Source organism: Chelonus insularis, unplaced genomic scaffold (assembly GCF_013357705.1).
Source record: "Chelonus insularis isolate UGA/USDA-ARS -01 unplaced genomic scaffold, ASM1335770v1 contig_94_pilon, whole genome shotgun sequence".
Taxonomy (NCBI): domain Eukaryota; kingdom Metazoa; phylum Arthropoda; class Insecta; order Hymenoptera; family Braconidae; genus Chelonus; species Chelonus insularis.
Genome location: NW_023276783.1, coordinates 2,528,278 through 2,547,047, shown reverse-complemented (window position 1 = coordinate 2,547,047; position 18,770 = coordinate 2,528,278). Strand labels below are relative to the sequence as shown.

At 30.6% G+C, this 18,770-nt stretch overlaps 4 protein-coding genes across 5 annotated transcripts; 2 read left to right on the top strand and 2 right to left on the bottom strand.

Moving 5' to 3' along the window:
- Nucleotides 1-27: 27 nt before the first annotated feature.
- wfs1 (wolframin ER transmembrane glycoprotein wfs1) lies at nt 28-4,171 on the bottom strand. The gene is made up of 3 exons (XM_035092762.1): nt 3,232-4,171; nt 3,044-3,148; nt 28-2,921 (listed from the first exon to the last, which is right to left on the bottom strand). Exons 1-3 carry the CDS (start codon nt 3,287-3,289, stop codon nt 553-555), a joined length of 2,532 nt encoding a protein of 843 aa, XP_034948653.1. The 5' UTR covers nt 3,290-4,171; the 3' UTR covers nt 28-552.
- Nucleotides 4,172-9,234: 5,063 nt separating this feature from the next.
- mRpL22 (mitochondrial ribosomal protein L22) lies at nt 9,235-14,751 on the top strand. 2 transcript variants are annotated; one of them, XM_035093328.1, is made up of 4 exons: nt 9,235-9,276; nt 13,862-14,068; nt 14,194-14,407; nt 14,488-14,751. In XM_035093328.1, the coding sequence occupies exons 1-4, from the start codon at nt 9,250-9,252 to the stop codon at nt 14,706-14,708; spliced, it is 669 nt and encodes a 222-aa protein (XP_034949219.1). In that variant the 5' UTR covers nt 9,235-9,249; the 3' UTR covers nt 14,709-14,751. The 2 variants fall into 2 exon arrangements, with proteins under 2 accessions (XP_034949219.1, XP_034949221.1); XM_035093330.1 differs by lacking the exon at nt 9,235-9,276 and adding an exon at nt 9,621-9,774.
- Nucleotides 14,752-14,832: 81 nt separating this feature from the next.
- RpL39 (ribosomal protein L39) lies at nt 14,833-15,472 on the bottom strand. The gene is made up of 3 exons (XM_035093331.1): nt 15,371-15,472; nt 15,151-15,254; nt 14,833-14,956 (listed from the first exon to the last, which is right to left on the bottom strand). The coding sequence occupies exons 1-3, from the start codon at nt 15,371-15,373 to the stop codon at nt 14,908-14,910; spliced, it is 156 nt and encodes a 51-aa protein (XP_034949222.1). The 5' UTR covers nt 15,374-15,472; the 3' UTR covers nt 14,833-14,907.
- Nucleotides 15,473-15,515: 43 nt separating this feature from the next.
- Nucleotides 15,516-18,216, top strand: LOC118073043 (gastric triacylglycerol lipase-like). Its single transcript, XM_035093327.1, has 7 exons — nt 15,516-15,535; nt 16,402-16,600; nt 16,853-16,967; nt 17,044-17,293; nt 17,465-17,632; nt 17,807-17,891; nt 17,975-18,216. Exons 1-7 carry the CDS (start codon nt 15,530-15,532, stop codon nt 18,205-18,207), a joined length of 1,056 nt encoding a protein of 351 aa, XP_034949218.1. The 5' UTR covers nt 15,516-15,529; the 3' UTR covers nt 18,208-18,216.
- The last annotated feature ends 554 nt before the right edge of the window (nt 18,217-18,770 follow it).

Sequence of the window (18,770 nt, the reverse complement as noted above, 5' to 3'; positions counted from 1 at the left end):
GAACGTAGTTGCCAAAAGCCAAATAAAATTCTTGATATTTAATTAAAATGTTTGTTAGAATATTATTATAGTTATTTAAAATAGATTTATACAAGGCACTTTTCTAGCACAAATTATTTACAAAAAAATTTATGAAAAATACGTATAATTTTGAAAAAAATAATTATTCCACTTTTCTGTCATGTTTTTAAAATTTTCAAACGCTTTTGTCCCCTGAACACCTGAATAAATTATATGACTGCGATAATTAAAAAATTATTTTTCATAAATTTTATAACAGAATTTTAATACTGAAAATAATTTGAACATAACTATACATTTATCATAACTTACAAAAATTTCATAAATGAAAGTACAGAATTTTGTACTTTACAAGTAATGTATAATTTTATATCATCTTTGTAGGTATTTAAATCTTTGTAACTTTTCCAATTTTGAATTACCGAATATTGTCGATCATATTTGCTATTAAAATATTTTCACTACCTACAAAACAATCAAATAACCCATTTACAAAATTCTGCACAGATATTCATTACATCAGAATTACATTTATTTAAAAACAACTAAAGGATTTAATAAAAAATTCAATACAGTCTTCATTCCCACAATAAATGTCTGGCTAATAAGATTCAATGAAAATTGATATTTTTTATTTCGTTTATACGCTTTAAGATCAGATGTATGACAAAGAAGACATTGAACTTCTTCAAGACGTACGTGTGGTCTCATACCACCTAACAAAGTCTCCTTTTCTCCTTTGTCATTTGATAGAATTCCATTAAACTGAATTCTATCTCCTGGATAAATATGTAGACTAAAATTCGCAAAAGAATCATCACCCAATAAAATAATTTCTGCATTACTTCCCCAAATGCCATTTTTCATTTTAACATAAATTTCGAATTCATATTTATTCCAATTGTTCAGATGACATTTTTTCATCTTTTTTTGCAATTTTGTTATAGTTTCACAATTTTTTTGTTGATTTTTATTTAGATTTTTGCATAAATTTTCTTCATTCTCAATATTTTCCCCAAACAAACAACTCAATTTAGTTTCTAATGATGTCGGAAAGATTTTAAGAAAATTCTTTAAACTATTATCAATAGATTTAAGACGTACATTAGTGACATATCCATCCCATGAAACTGGAAGACCATCTAACTGAGCACATTGAACCTGAACTTGAGCTTTAGATGAAACTTCTTCCCAAGCAGGTTGATGACAGTGATTTTGATAGACTTCCCAAGATAAAGTTTCCATATTTCTATAAGAAATAATATTATCTTCTGTAATAAATCCAATAAGAAGTGGCCAAGATAAGAACAGTCCAGCTACTACACCAAGAATGAGTTGAAGCCAGGTGATAAGCCAGTTATAATGAAAATTCTTGGTCTTTTTTAGATACCAAGAAATTAAAAAAGGCAAACCACCGATGATAGCTGTGAGAACAATTCGCATAGCCCAATCATTATCAGATAAATATTTAATAATTGCAACAATTGGGAGTAGAACTGATGCTATGCTTACAATTGGTAAAAATAGCACCATACCAACTAATCCAAGTGTTCCTCGAATCAATCCATACCACGTAGCACCTTGAGCACTCAAAATAGCAATTTGCCACCAACTTAAAGTTACACAGTGAGGTATAAGAGTCTTGTAAGTACCTTTCCAACCATCTCTAGCAGCCATTTTTGCAAAAACAGCCGGAATTAAAAGATAAAAAACTGCTCGAAAATTGAGACAAAATTCAATGCCATTACCTACAACATAAGATGCAAAAGTTGGCACTCGTATATCTAAAAATCGCCAAGTTTGAGCTACTACCATATCAGTTTCATATGGATATTTTGCTAAAACATGAACAGCAAAACTAAATAACACTAGAAAATCTGGGACGTGTCCTGGTTCTTTGCAAGCAAGATTGAATAGCGTAAAAAGTGTTAAAACGAAAGCAATAATGGTAAATTCTGATTGTGGAGTCCATTGTTGAGCAATAACAGGATAAATCATTAAATTTAACAGTAATGCTAAGAAAAAATGACCATAAGGTTTTAAATTATTTTTACAAAATTGATATTCTGCTTCCTCAGAATTTAGATTTCCACCAGAATAACTGATAAAAAGCCTAGACCAGTTTCTAAAATCATTTAATTCTCTCTTACTGTATAACATTTGAAAGGTAGCAATTACCATAATGATGAAAGAAAAGTAATAAGAAGCCATCGGAACAAATAAAATAAGGCTTTCAGTGCCAAAAAGTGCATATACTAGTAAAAGTATTAGTGTGAAGACTTTTGAAGACAAAAAAGTCTTAATCCAGGTACTTTGACGACCACAAAAATTGATAATAATATCATAGAGCCATTTTAACGATTCAATTGGATATATCAACGGTCTATGAAATAATGGAAGGTTCTCTAAGGCTAGTCTATTCGAATCTACCGTACAAAGGTCACGAGTCATTACTGGAAGCAATCCTCGTGCATAATTACTTGCTGCTGATACTAAAGCTGCTTCTGTTATTTTTTCTCCATGAAAATCGAATGGTTCTCCATACTCCAAAGATCGATTTTCTTCTTTTCTTGACGTTGATCTGGATGCTCTTGAACACGCTGAATTTTGTATATGATTTCTTATAATTCTAAGTTGTCTTCGTAATTGGTCAATTGTTACGAAATCTTCACCATTTGATAATGACATAAATAACTCTCGAGCTGCTCGTCGAGCTAATTTTTCGTCTTGAGACATCTCTAAGCAACATTTTGTGTCATAATAATTGTGTTCAGTAATTCCATGACCAGTTTTCAAACATTGTCGTAGAATATCTGTCGCTTCTAGATTGCCTTGTTCTGAAGCTTTTGTTAACCAATAAACTCCTAACTTAGCATTCTCTTCAGTATCGACCTCTAATTCTACACAAAGAAATAAAATATAGTCAGTATTTCGACTCGCGATTAATTGCTAATCAATTTTTAAATACTTCAAAAGTTGTATAAAATTTACAATCCTAATTATTAAATAGAGTAATATTTACCACATCTTTCTTCTAATAATCTTTTCGCTAAAACTACTTGAGATTCAGCACAACCATCTTCAGCTAATTGAGATCGCAATCCCCTTAAAGAACCTCTTGGACCATCTAAAATTTTTTGTTATTGATTAAGAATTTGATTTCAATTAATAATACAAATTGAAAAAGAAAATATATATATATATATTTACCGTGAACAAACCACTGTTTTCTTAAAGGTTTTCCAGACATTGGAACTACTCCAGCCATGATTCATGAATCTTTTAGTTAGTTTTTTTTGAATAAACTGTATTTTTTCACATTTAATGTGTTGATATATTTGAACTATAATTATTTTATTGATAATATTGATATTTTCTTTTAAAAATATTTTTTCTCTCAATTTAATGAAAAATATATCGTAAAAAAATAAAATACGATCATAACGATTAATTTCTGAATAAATATTGGATTTTGATTGGAGTAATCAATTTAAAATTTGTCAAAATTAGTCACATTATAATCTTTAGTATTCATGTCAGAAATATCACTTGGAATATAATGGTTCAAGAGTTTTATTGATTAAACATTTGCACTGTTACTTGTACATATATGACGATTCTAAATAAAGGGTAGAACCATTAGATGCTTGGCTTATTATAACCTCACAATTTCGGAAAAAGAATTGCATTAATTCAATAAGAATCTTTTTAATTAATAAAACTAAATGATGTCACTGCAATAAAAAATATTTGCTGAATAATCTCTTTTTTCTCACTTTCAAACATAATATTCTTGAAGTATTTTTGTTGCTAAATGCATAAACATAATGATCTTTAATCAAGTTTAGAATCTTTTAAAATCTTAATCGACATTATTAATATGAATAATAATAGAAATTTGATGAGACTGGTTTAGTGTTTGACTATCAAATATTTTAATGATTGTTAACACTAAATTATAAATGTCAAAATTTTATAAAATTATACATGCATATGTGTTTTATACACTGTCTACATTAAACTCAAAAATTTAGAGGTTATGTTTTCTAAATGACAACAAGACGTAAATAAAAGAAAAGAGACCAGTATAAAGGTCCAATGCTGTGTTAAAAATCCGAACAAAGTTTCGGTCAACGTGTCAGTATTTTGGGTCAACATGTCGGTAATCTCAGGTCACAACATGAAGGTTTCTGTAAACCAATCGAGCGATGGCGCTGCAACGGTTTATTCTAGCCGCGCCCCGCAATCTAAGATAGAAAAAAGATAAGATTTAAGTTCTCTTTTACTCTCATTGTAAGAATCATGAGTCAGCTTATTTTCAAGCACCAATTTTTAAATGGAGAAGATCCGTCTCTGTTCGCAACATACACAGAAGCTATAAAACCAATTCGATAGTTTTGTAACAGCTCAGAGGTAACACGCTCGACTACAGAAACGTTTTTCGGCGATAACTCACGACCGCGAGCATATCAATAGATTCCTGAAAGCAAGAGCTTTCCAATGCAATTGTCAAAATTATGATCCGAGCATAATTTATCCCAAAATTATAGCCATTTCCGGTTTCACCTCCATTTTTGGTTCTAAAGTCGTTGGGATAAATTGTTATTAAAGGTCAAATTTCGGAACACCGGAACGTACAGAATAACCACCAATCAACAAAATCGGAAAATTTTCTTCTCTAACCTCAAAAATAGAAAAAAAATCGTATTTATGCTTGGATCAGAAAATTGAGGATGTCATTGGAAAGAGGGGGAGGAGACGGTTTCCAAACACTGGCTATCGACTATATTTAGTTGAATAGATCGAAAGATATTCTTGAAAAACGGCAAAACATAAAAATATGCATAACTTCTATGTTAATGATGCTACGGGGTTGATTGAGGGTTCATATTGAAGATCTGGACCTCAGTGAAAAATTCGATCCCCCCTATAGGATATCCCCGTCAAAAATGCCGTATCTCGCTTAGTTTTCGAGTTATGAGCGTTTAAAGGTTTTCTTATGTTTTATTGGAGCATAGCTTCGTTTTTCGGCGATAACTCGCGATCTATGGAAGGTACATGGACAGCAAGCATATCAATAGATTCCTGAAAGCAAGAGCTTTCCAATGCAATTGTCAAAATTATGATCCGAGCATAATTTATCCCAAAATTATAGCCATTTCCGGTTTCACCTCCATTTTTGGTTCTAAAGTCGTTGGGATAAATTGTTATTAAAGGTCAAATTTCGGAACACCGGAACGTACAGAATAACCACCAATCAACAAAATCGGAAAATTTTCTTCTCTAACCTCAAAAATAGAAAAAAATCGTATTTATGCTTGGATCAGAAAATTGAGGATGTCATTGGAAAGAGGGGGAGGAGACGGTTTCCAAACACTGGCTATCGACTATATTTAGTTGAATAGATCGAAAGATATTCTTGAAAAACGGCAAAACATAAAAATATGCATAACTTCTATGTTAATGATGCTACGGGGTTGATTGAGGGTTCATATTGAAGATCTGGACCTCAGTGAAAAATTCGATCCCCCCTATAGGATATCCCCGTCAAAAATGCCGTATCTCGCTTAGTTTTCGAGTTATGAGCGTTTAAAGGTTTTCTTATGTTTTATTGGAGCATAGCTTCGTTTTTCGGCGATAACTCGCGATCTATGGAAGGTACATGGACAGCAAGCATATCAATAGATTCCTGAAAGCAAGAGCTTTCCAATGCAATCGTCAAAATTATGATCCGAGCATAATTTATCCCAAAATTATAGCCATTTCCGGTTTCACCTCCATTTTTGGTTCTAAAGTCGTTGGGATAAATTGTTATTAAAGGTCAAATTTCGGAACACCGGAACGTACAGAATAACCACCAATCAACAAAATCGGAAAATTTTCTTCTCTAACCTCAAAAATAGAAAAAAATCGTATTTATGCTTGGATCAGAAAATTGAGGATGTCATTGGAAAGAGGGGGAGGAGACGGTTTCCAAACACTGGCTATCGACTATATTTAGTTGAATAGATCGAAAGATATTCTTGAAAAACGGCAAAACATAAAAATATGCATAACTTCTATGTTAATGATGCTACGGGGTTGATCGAGGGCTCATATTGAAGATCTGGACCTCAGTGAAAAATTCGATCCCCCCTATAGGATATCCCCGTCAAAAATGCCGTATCTCGCTTAGTTTTCGAGTTATGAGCGTTTAAAGGTTTTCTTATGTTTTATTGGAGCATAGCTTCGTTTTTCGGCGATAACTCGCGATCTATGGAAGGTACATGGACAGCAAGCATATCAATAGATTCCTGAAAGCAAGAGCTTTCCAATGCAATCGTCAAAATTATGATCCGAGCATAATTTATCCCAAAATTATAGCCATTTCCGGTTTCACCTCCATTTTTGGTTCTAAAGTCGTTGGAATAAATTGTTATTAAAGGTCAAATTTCGGAACACCGGAACGTACAGAATAACCACCAATCAACAAAATCGGAAAATTTTCTTCTCTAACCTCAAAAATAGAAAAAAATCGTATTTATGCTTGGATCAGAAAATTGAGGATGTCATTGGAAAGAGGGGGAGGAGACGGTTTCCAAACACTGGCTATCGACTATATTTAGTTGAATAGATCGAAAGATATTCTTGAAAAACGGCAAAACATAAAAATATGCATAACTTCTATGTTAATGATGCTACGGGGTTGATCGAGGGCTCATATTGAAGATCTGGACCTCAGTGAAAAATTCGATCCCCCCTATAGGATATCCCCGTCAAAAATGCCGTATCTCGCTTAGTTTTCGAGTTATGAGCGTTTAAAGGTTTTCTTATGTTTTATTGGAGCATAGCTTCGTTTTTCGGCGATAACTCGCGATCTATGGAAGGTACATGGACAGCGAGCATATCAATAGATTCCTGAAAGCAAGAGCTTTCCAATGCAATCGTCAAAATTATGATCCGAGCATAATTTATCCCAAAATTATAGCCATTTCCGGTTTCACCTCCATTTTTGGTTCTAAAGTCGTTGGAATAAATTGTTATTAAAGGTCAAATTTCGGAACACCGGAACGTACAGAATAACCACCAATCAACAAAATCGGAAAATTTTCTTCTCTAACCTCAAAAATAGAAAAAAATCGTATTTATGCTTGGATCAGAAAATTGAGGATGTCATTGGAAAGAGGGGGAGGAGACGGTTTCCAAACACTGGCTATCGACTATATTTAGTTGAATAGATCGAAAGATATTCTTGAAAAACGGCAAAACATAAAAATATGCATAACTTCTATGTTAATGATGCTACGGGGTTGATCGAGGGCTCATATTGAAGATCTGGACCTCAGTGAAAAATTCGATCCCCCCTATAGGATATCCCCGTCAAAAATGCCGTATCTCGCTTAGTTTTCGAGTTATGAGCGTTTAAAGGTTTTCTTATGTTTTATTGGAGCATAGCTTCGTTTTTCGGCGATAACTCGCGATCTATGGAAGGTACATGGACAGCAAGCATATCAATAGATTCCTGAAAGCAAGAGCTTTCCAATGCAATTGTCAAAATTATGATCCGAGCATAATTTATCCCAAAATTATAGCCATTTCCGGTTTCACCTCCATTTTTGGTTCTAAAGTCGTTGGAATAAATTGTTATTAAAGGTCAAATTTCGGAACACCGGAACGTACAGAATAACCACCAATCAACAAAATCGGAAAATTTTCTTCTCTAACCTCAAAAATAGAAAAAAATCGTATTTATGCTTGGATCAGAAAATTGAGGATGTCATTGGAAAGAGGGGGAGGAGACGGTTTCCAAACACTGGCTATCGACTATATTTAGTTGAATAGATCGAAAGATATTCTTGAAAAACGGCAAAACATAAAAATATGCATAACTTCTATGTTAATGATGCTACGGGGTTGATCGAGGGCTCATATTGAAGATCTGGACCTCAGTGAAAAATTCGATCCCCCCTATAGGATATCCCCGTCAAAAATGCCGTATCTCGCTTAGTTTTCGAGTTATGAGCGTTTAAAGGTTTTCTTATGTTTTATTGGAGCATAGCTTCGTTTTTCGGCGATAACTCGCGATCTATGGAAGGTACATGGACAGCAAGCATATCAATAGATTCCTGAAAGCAAGAGCTTTCCAATGCAATCGTCAAAATTATGATCCGAGCATAATTTATCCCAAAATTATAGCCATTTCCGGTTTCACCTCCATTTTTGGTTCTAAAGTCGTTGGAATAAATTGTTATTAAAGGTCAAATTTCGGAACACCGGAACGTACAGAATAACCACCAATCAACAAAATCGGAAAATTTTCTTCTCTAACCTCAAAAATAGAAAAAAATCGTATTTATGCTTGGATCAGAAAATTGAGGATGTCATTGGAAAGAGGGGGAGGAGACGGTTTCCAAACACTGGCTATCGACTATATTTAGTTGAATAGATCGAAAGATATTCTTGAAAAACGGCAAAACATAAAAATATGCATAACTTCTATGTTAATGATGCTACGGGGTTGATCGAGGGCTCATATTGAAGATCTGGACCTCAGTGAAAAATTCGATCCCCCCTATAGGATATCCCCGTCAAAAATGCCGTATCTCGCTTAGTTTTCGAGTTATGAGCGTTTAAAGGTTTTCTTATGTTTTATTGGAGCATAGCTTCGTTTTTCGGCGATAACTCGCGATCTATGGAAGGTACATGGACAGCAAGCATATCAATAGATTCCTGAAAGCAAGAGCTTTCCAATGCAATTGTCAAAATTATGATCCGAGCATAATTTATCCCAAAATTATAGCCATTTCCGGTTTCACCTCCATTTTTGGTTCTAAAGTCGTTGGAATAAATTGTTATTAAAGGTCAAATTTCGGAACACCGGAACGTACAGAATAACCACCAATCAACAAAATCGGAAAATTTTCTTCTCTAACCTCAAAAATAGAAAAAAATCGTATTTATGCTTGGATCAGAAAATTGAGGATGTCATTGGAAAGAGGGGGAGGAGACGGTTTCCAAACACTGGCTATCGACTGTATTCATCTTAGCAAAGCTTTTTTTTCTGAACATAACTGGTGGCAAGAGAAGTTATAATAGCTATTATTAGATGCCGGGTTGGCGTGCCATCTTGTGGTCATTTATGAATGCTGACAGCATTTCTTAGCTCTCATATGGACTGAACTCGTGTACTGGTCTCTCTTCTTAGACCGCGATTATGCTTTTTTTTTGAGAGGAGAGACGGATGTGTAAATGCTTGTAACTGAATTGTATAAACATGTACGTTCTCAGTTTGCTATATATTTGTGTATGTGTGCTTATCCGATAAAATACCGGTGTACCATACTCAATACAAAATATTTATCTATGTAATAAGTATAATACAATGAATTTAACTTTTTGTACAATGCAAAAGTTCTAGTCGAATTGATAATCATATTTAAACGCATCAACATTTTGATTGATATTCGGAATATAGACTACTAACGCTGCTATTGAACGTCGATATGTTGCCTTTTGTTGCTACACTTTTATTAATTTAGCACACAACATTGTGTATTGAATTTTTTTTTTGAATTACATTTATTTATTGTCTTCTTGATTATAACAAATATAATACTCTATTCTTGGATATTACAATAATTCTATTTTTTAATAATCACAAATAAATAAAGACTCGTATTGTTCACTTGAGCGGACATGTAAAGAGAGATAGTTTCATTAATCAACGATTAATTATTCAATTTAATACGGATTGTACATATTCAAGAATTATTAGTAAGTATTTTAGTACGACTTACGCATATTTCCAGTATGTTTATTTAATAATTGTAGCAAGAAATCATTCATTTATTTTTCTCAATAAAAAAATCTTGTATCAATGCCTATCACGAAGTCACAACGTAACCTATAAAAACATTTTTGACGATTAATTTATCACTAAATTAGTATTATCACACCAAAAACAGCCCTAACGGACTTCACAAAAATACGCGCCAAGTATGAATAACGAAGACGATAATCATCGTTCATCAGATGCGATTTCTATAAAACTTTTTTATGCGAACAACTACAAAATGCATGAAATCATTGCAGCCAAGTATTTAAACATAAAGATTAATTATATTTAATAAAATAAAATAGAAATGTTTTTTTATTTTCGTTAAATTATTATGTAATTTTCTACATAAATCAAAGACAAACTCTTTATAATAAGATGAAAAAGAAATTCAATACATGAAAAAAGTTGACAGCCTTATTACGTATTAAAATTTTAAAAATAGAAAAAAAAATTGAATTAAAAAAAAATTTCTCTTTTTTATAAAAATTTTTTTAAACACAATTAACTTGGCGTGGCTCTTACAGCTGTAGATAAAACGATAATTGATTAGATGGTTCATATAATCGATAGCCACGCCAAGTTAAATGTGTTTAAATAAATTTTTATAAAAAAAGAGAAATTTTTTTTTAATTCAATTTTTTTTCTATTTTTAAAATTTTAATACGTAATAAGGCTGTCAACTTTTTTCATGTATTGAATTTCTTTTTCATCTTATTATAAAGAGTTTGTCTTTGATTTATGTAGAAAATTACATAATAATTTAACGAAAATAAAAAAACATTTCTATTTTATTTTATTAAATATAATTAATCTTTATGTTTAAATACTTGGCTGCAATGATTTCATGCATTTTTGTAGTTGTTCGCATAAAAAGTTTTATAGAAATCGCATCTGATGAACGATGATTATCGTCTTCGTTATTCATACTTGGCGCGTATTTTTGTGAAGTCCGTTAGGGCTGTTTTTGGTGTGATAATACTAATTTAGTGATAAATTAATCGTCAAAAATGTTTTTATAGGTTACGTTGTGACTTCGTGATAGGCATTGATACAAGATTTTTTTATTGAGAAAAATAAATGAATGATTTCTTGCTACAATTATTAAATAAACATACTGGAAATATGCGTAAGTCGTACTAAAATACTTACTAATAATTCTTGAATATGTACAATCCGTATTAAATTGAATAATTAATCGTTGATTAATGAAACTATCTCTCTTTACATGTCCGCTCAAGTGAACAATACGAGTCTTTATTTATTTGTGATTATTAAAAAATAGAAATTATTGTAATATCCAAGAATAGAGTATTATATTTGTTATAATCAAGAAGACAATAAATAAATGTAATTCAAAAAAAAAATTCAATACACAATGTTGTGTGTTAAATTAATAAAAGTGTAGCAACAAAAGGCAACATATCGACGTTCAATAGCAGCGTTAGTAGTCTATATTCCGAATATCAATCAAAATGTTGATGCGTTTAAATATGATTATCAATTCGACTAGAACTTTTGCATTGTACAAAAAGTTAAATTCATTGTATTATACTTATTACATAGATAAATATTTTGTATTGAGTATGGTACACCGGTATTTTATCGGATAAGCACACATACACAAATATATAGCAAACTGAGAACGTACATGTTTATACAATTCAGTTACAAGCATTTACACATCCGTCTCTCCTCTCAAAAAAAAAGCATAATCGCGGTCTAAGAAGAGAGACCAGTACACGAGTTCAGTCCATATGAGAGCTAAGAAATGCTGTCAGCATTCATAAAAATGACCACAAGATGGCACGCCAACCCGGCATCTAATAATAGCTATTATAACTTCTCTTGCCACCAGTTATGTTCAGAAAAAAAAGCTTTGCTAAGATGAATACAGTCGATAGCCAGTGTTTGGAAACCGTCTCCTCCCCCTCTTTCTAATGACACCCTCATTTTCTGATCCAAGCATAAATACGATTTTTTCTATTTTTGAGGTTAGAGAAGAAAATTTTCCGATTTTGTTGATTGGTGGTTATTCTGTACGTTCCGGTGTTCCGAAATTTGACCTTAAATCACAATTTATTCCAACGACTTTAGAACCAAAATGGCGGTGAAACCGGAAATGGTTATAATTTTGGGATAATTTTGGTTACTACGACATGGAATTTTAGAACAGACATCACTATCTGTGTATAGATAGTACAGTACCAGACATAAATGCTGTTCAATTTTTTAAGGGTTCTACAGGCGATTTTCTTATACCGTCCTATAGAAAATCACACAGCATTTATGTCCGGTACTGTATAATAGTCTTCAGTCTGGTAGTATTTAACTATCAACTCAATAAAAAAAAATTGTTATCTCTTACCGATCTTGAGATATAAACAAAATTAGTGATTGAAGGACATAAATTCGTTTTTAAAAAACGTAAAACGATTTTTTTCAAAACATAAAATCATCGGTATTACATTTTATGTATTACCTATCAACTTAAAATGTACATAAATATTTGTCGTTTTCGATACCGAAAAACTCGGTCGGCATAATACCGACACAGCATAATGACAGCGCGGGATGTACGATCGATCGTCGCGCATAACATCCACGCAGGTTCAGAATTAGAAGCGGCACCTTAAATTTTCCGGCATGTTAGATTTTTGCGCCTTTTTTGATTTTAACTTATAAAATCTAAAAAGTAACAAGTGAGGAGATGTAAGTAAAATAATTAGTGCAATAATTCATATGAACACATAAATTTTAAATTCTATCTTAAATTTTTTTGGTTTTCTTTAGGGGGGAAATTGACCGTTCAGAATGAAGTCGTAAGTAGACAGAAGATTCATGCTGCATTCACATGAGAGTGAATCAAAAGTTAACAGGATAACTATTTGAATTCTTCTGTAAATCTGTATTTAGAATTTTCCCAAAAACTCAATTCAAATAAAAAGTAATTTTGAAAAAAATTATTAATAATTTTAACGTAATTTTAACTGTTGCGTCTTTAATGCCTTATACTATTGTACTGGAGCGACATTTATACCAGAACTATACTGTCCCTGAACATTTTGGTCATATAACATTTGTGCCCCTTTCGAAATGTGCTAGCAGTAAATTTACAATGTTGGTAGAGTAGAAACAATTTTAACCGTTTATTGTGTTTATTTATTCAATCATCCTCTAGTACATGTATTTATTAGATATAAAGTATATTCATTATGATTAGTAGAATATTCATTGATTATTTTTTTTTATATTTTTTTATTTATTTACCAAAAAAAGTATATATTTTAATTTATCTGTACCTCAGAATATGAAAAATTCAAAAAAACATGAAAACATGATTTTAAATCTATTTAATTTTCTCCTAATATTTTTAATAATTTGTCGAACCCTTTTCTTTTCCAACTCCTCTTCTTTTTCTTTTTTTCTTTTTGATGTGTAATATCTGGAACAAGACATTGAACTGTAAAATGACAATGTTCATTTGGTTGTACTTTACTTCATTGTTATTGCAATAATTGCAAAAATTTACATTCATAATTTGGCGCCTCAGTAATTCTTTCGTTTTTTACCAACATAATATTTTCTATAATCATGCAGCAACTTCATGGTAGTACCAACTTATAAAAAAAAGTCGTACTTTTAAGGAAAAAGATTCTTTTTACTTAAAATGCGGTCCAAGGGGCGTGGCCAATTTTTATTTTTGCAAATGAATGATTTTCAGGACACAATAGCAATTACAATTTATTGTCGTAGCTAATTAATGGGGTTTTCAAAGATTTTTTAATAAAGTTTATGTCATTATTGCAGAGAAATTAGAATTTTAAAGGAGCATAACCTCAAAAGCGCTAATCTGAGCGGAATAGAGACACGGTAGTGCCTTCGTCACCGCTATTCATACTTGGCGCTCGAGACACTACTAAAATAAACGTGTCTCTTGATAAAATGTCTTTTTATTATTTTGTATAGCCCATATATCTGTATTTGTTGACCATCTTTAATCTGTTGATCAATGTCATTTTCCAGGTCAAAATGTTCAGGAAATGTTTGAGCAGTTTATCGGCCAATTGTTTATTAAAAATTGATAACTATTCGGCTAATAGACTAATTATACCTGTTGCGAATAAATTTACAAAAATACGTGAAGAATATGAAGAAGGACCGATAGAATTTGTAAATCGAAATAATTATGTTTATCCACCCCAAGAACCTGGAGAAGAACGTCGACCAGCGGTAAATATCATTACTCTCCTGTAAAATAATTAACTTCATTCTATATATATATATTTAAATATCCATTCGATTCACTATTTTATTTAAATACAAAAGTTCTGTAATATACTTCATGTTTTTTTTAGTTTGTTGCTCACATGAAAACAAATATTAAATACAGTCCAAAAACTATGTGGTACGTGGCCTCTTTAGTCAGAGGTCTTTCTGTTGATGAAGCAATTAAACAGTTGAGTTTTTGTGCGAAAAAAGGTGCAGCAGCTGCTAAAGAAACAATTCTAGAAGCTCAGCAAATGGCTGTAGAAAAACATAATGTCGAATTCAAAAGTAATTTATGGGTTTGTAAGTATATTTTTCAATCAATCTCCTACTATTATCGATGAATTTTGTTCTTCTCTAGTAACATCCATTTTATTGCATAGCTGAATCTTTTGCTACAAAAGGAGTAACAGTTAAAGGTATGAAAAGACGTGGAAAAATGAGAATGTCAAAAATATTATACCGACATGTTCATTACTTTGTACTACTAGAAGAGGGAAAACCGCCGAAAAATTATTATCTCCCTGAACCAAAAACTAAAGAACAGTTACTAGAAGATTACAAAGCTAAATTACGTGAACGTAAAATTGGCAATGCTCTTTAATGTGTATTAATTAGATTTATAAATGGCTTATAAAACAAAAATATCAAAGTTTTTTCATTTTCCTTTTCTGTTTAAAAGTAATTTGAAATCAATATAACTACTTTTGAATGAATAGACCTTACAATAAGTTTAAATTGACATTATTTTATTAATGAACGTATTGTTAATTTCCATTATAAAATATATCCATTCCACGGGCTTAAAGCTTGAGTTTTGTTCTCCTCCAATGTCTCCTTTTAGCATTGTATCTAGAAAAAAAAAATTTATTAGATGTTACTGTGTATTGTGTACAAAAGTTATTTAAGGTTATGTTTGGTTTTTGCAAAGGAAACAAATTCACAAAAAATTATCAGCCTTGTTAAAGAATTATAGAATTATTGACTACGTGCATAGCTTTCTATTGAATTTGTTATACAGAAGACTTAAAAAATTAAAATTATACCGGATTGTATTGCCAGTTCGCATTCTAACCCATTGTGGAATAGGCCTGTTCTGTTTCAATTTTTTGGCAAGCTTGCGCTTGATAATAAACGTCTTATGAGCTGACTGTAAATTAAAACAAACTCATTAATATCAAATTGTCATAATAATGAAGACTTTTTTTACAATATTATCAAGATGTTAATAAAATAAATGGATAATTAAAACTAGAATCTACTCACCATATTTCAGTTGTTTGAGAACATACACAGAAAGAATGAAAGAAAGAAATGTCAACTTGCGCACGCAGCATCGAGATTGCTGACCTCTAGTGCCTAATTGGTATATTAATTCAAATGAAATGAAGACTTGATTTTCTTTCGCTTGAATACGTCCAACTAATGCATGTAATAATTATTAGTTTTTTAATTTAACAAGTTAAAGAAGAATTATTTATAAATATAAAACACTCAAAAGATTGAATCATTTTATTGTTTATTCATGATACGAAAAACTGACTCATCGGTACAATTACAAATTATTCATGGGATTAATGTAAAAAAAAAATCTAAGTAAATTATTATATATTATAAAAAGATAATGAGATGTTATTTACCGTTATAAAGAAACCAGACAGATATCCCACAAATAAAATAGCATTTATAAAAAAAAACTAAGAAATGTTGATGATCAAGCCCTTACCGTTTTTCACTGTTAGCTCTTCACAAGATTAGCTCATTAAATATGCGCCTGACATCATTTTACGAATGGTCCCATACAGTTAATATATGAAGCTAAGCATCTGTATATAGTTAAACTTGGATAAAAGAAAAATCTTGACATATCACAAAAACTAAATTTTGTGTTAGGCATTCAGTTCAAGATCATTTATAAAAGTTAGTTTGCCTCGTAAACATCTGAAAAGTAAAATTACAAAAATATTAATGAATTAATAAATACTGCAAAAAAATTTTCAAAAATGAAAACATTATTAAAAATATGTGAAAAATATAAAAGATAAAAATTTTTAAGTTTTAATTATTTTCAATAATCATCATTGTCTAGTCGAAATGAATAGTAGTTTCTATAAATTATTTTTTATTTTATCAATCTTATGTTTTTGTTGTGCCAATGCTAGCAGCCGAAAGTTTTCTTTTCTCACTACCGATCAGAATAAATTGCTAAATAATAAAATTCACCAGTTGGAAACATTTGTAAGAAATTTCAAGTGCTATTTGATTTTCAACTAATTAATAAAGTGATTGTTCTTCAGGTTGATCTAGTAACTAAAACAGGATATATTGCAGAAGAACACGAAGTAATAACAGAAGATGGATATTATTTGCTATTACACAGGATATCAGGTGGTCCTCAGAATCCTGTTAGACCTGGAAAACCTGTTGTACTTTTGCTACATGGATTGATGGGTGCTTCAGACATTTGGGTTCTTCGAGGACCCAGATATGACATAGGTAAGTTAAACATAAAAATAAAAAAAAGATATTAGAAAGTAAATATTTAACTTTATTTTTGAGACCATAACGTTGCAAATTGAAAAAAAAGTTAGAAATTGATTAATAAACGTTAGAAATTAAGATAGATTGAACCCGTCAATTTAAATTTAAATACTTAATATTCAAACTGTTTTATAATATTAATAAAATAATTATGAATTTTATGTATATTATTTGTAAATTATTAAAAAATTTGTTATTTAATAACAGCTTATCAATTAGTAGACAATGGATTTGATGTTTGGGCGTTGAATGTTCGTGGCAATTTTTACTGTAAGAGACACAGGAATTATTCGGATAAAGACGTAAAATTTTGGCAATTTAGGTAAGTAAAATACCTCTACTATTTCAAACAAACTGTGAATAAAATATCACTTATCGGAATTTAAAAAACATTTCAGCTGGCATGAAATTGGATTTTATGATTTACCAGCGTCAATTGATTATATCCTATCATTAACTCAACAATCCAAAATATCTCTAATAGGATACTCAATGGGTGCAACAGAAGAATTTGTATTGTTGTCAACAAGACCAAAGTACAATACTAAAGTTAATGTTGCTCTTGCATGGGCTCCTGTTGTAATAGTTACTCATGAATTACCTGGACTTTTCATCAATTTTATGCTTCGCTATGGCAATCAATTAGAAGTAAAGATACTTTTTGCTCATATATATTTTTAGAAAAAAAATAACAAAGATCTACATTGGATCGTTATTTTAGATATTTCATATAACTTTGGCCCAATTTACAAAGACATTCATTTTATTATTTCATTTTACTATAAAATTTTTTTTAATTATAATTTTTTTTTTCAATAGAAAGTATTTCAATTTTTCAATTTCTTTGAATTGTTTCCTCGACTATCAACTAAGCAATTGAATACTGCAGAATTTTGGTTAAAATTATGTTGGAATCGAAGTGTGCAATCATTGTGTCATAGACTAATGGACTTTATTTTTGGTGTAAATAATCTGAACATAGACTTGGTAAGAGTTTTGATTAATTTGATTATTTGTTTTCTAATATATCTACAGTAATTTAAAATGAAACTAAAAATTTTTGCTATTATTATCATTGAATACCTGATAAATTTATTTATTACTCATAAATAAATATGATTCATGTATTGATTAAATTTAATTACATTTAAATTATTTTAGCCAACACTCAAACGATTTTGGAGTCATTATCCCCAAGGAACATCCATTAGAACAATTATTCATTATGGTCAAATAGTTTTGCGTAGTAAGTACTTTTAATTCTTCTTATAATACTTTTTACTAATATTTATCTAAGTCTTTTGAAATTTAAAGTAAAATATTCACCAGGAAAATTCACCCAATATGATTTTGGATCTGATGAAAATCACCGAAAATACAATAATGTTGAGCCAGCAGAATATCCTATAGAGAATATATCAACTCCTCTGATTATCTATCATAGCTCGGGTGACGACATTACTAATAAACAGGTTTTAGCTATCAACAAATTCATTCATGTTCTTATAAAAGATATAATTACATTAAGGTCAAATCATTTATTAATTATTTTAGGACGTTGAAGCTGTATTATCACGAGTTTCTGCAGCAGTTGCAAAAGAAGTACCAACTCCAAACTTTGGTCACATAGATTTCATTGGTTCAAATAATATTACAAAAGAATTATATGATGATGTTATAGAAACTTTAGTTTTCTATAACAGAAACTATTATAAAAATCATTCATTTGCTGAATATTTATGATTTTATATAAGAACAGTTGCTTTCATTAGTTAATCTTAAAATTATTTAAATTTAGATTTTTAAGTAAATATAATTGTTTGATAATAAAAAAAAATCTTTTTCTTTTAATTATAAAAAAAAGAACAACTACTTTTACTTATCGTTATGATTTTATCAAAATTATTTGGAAATGACAAGTTGTTAATCATGAAAACAATTGAATTTAAAAAAAGAATAATCGTACAATATTAGGAATACCAAGTACGCATTATCTTTAATCAGCGATATTGATGCAATCGACCTTGTATCAACCTCTTTGCACCTAAGTTTAATTTCGAAACAGCTTTTCAGATTGATAGATATAAGGGCAGTTGATTTACAAATATGATCGCATCCTTACGCG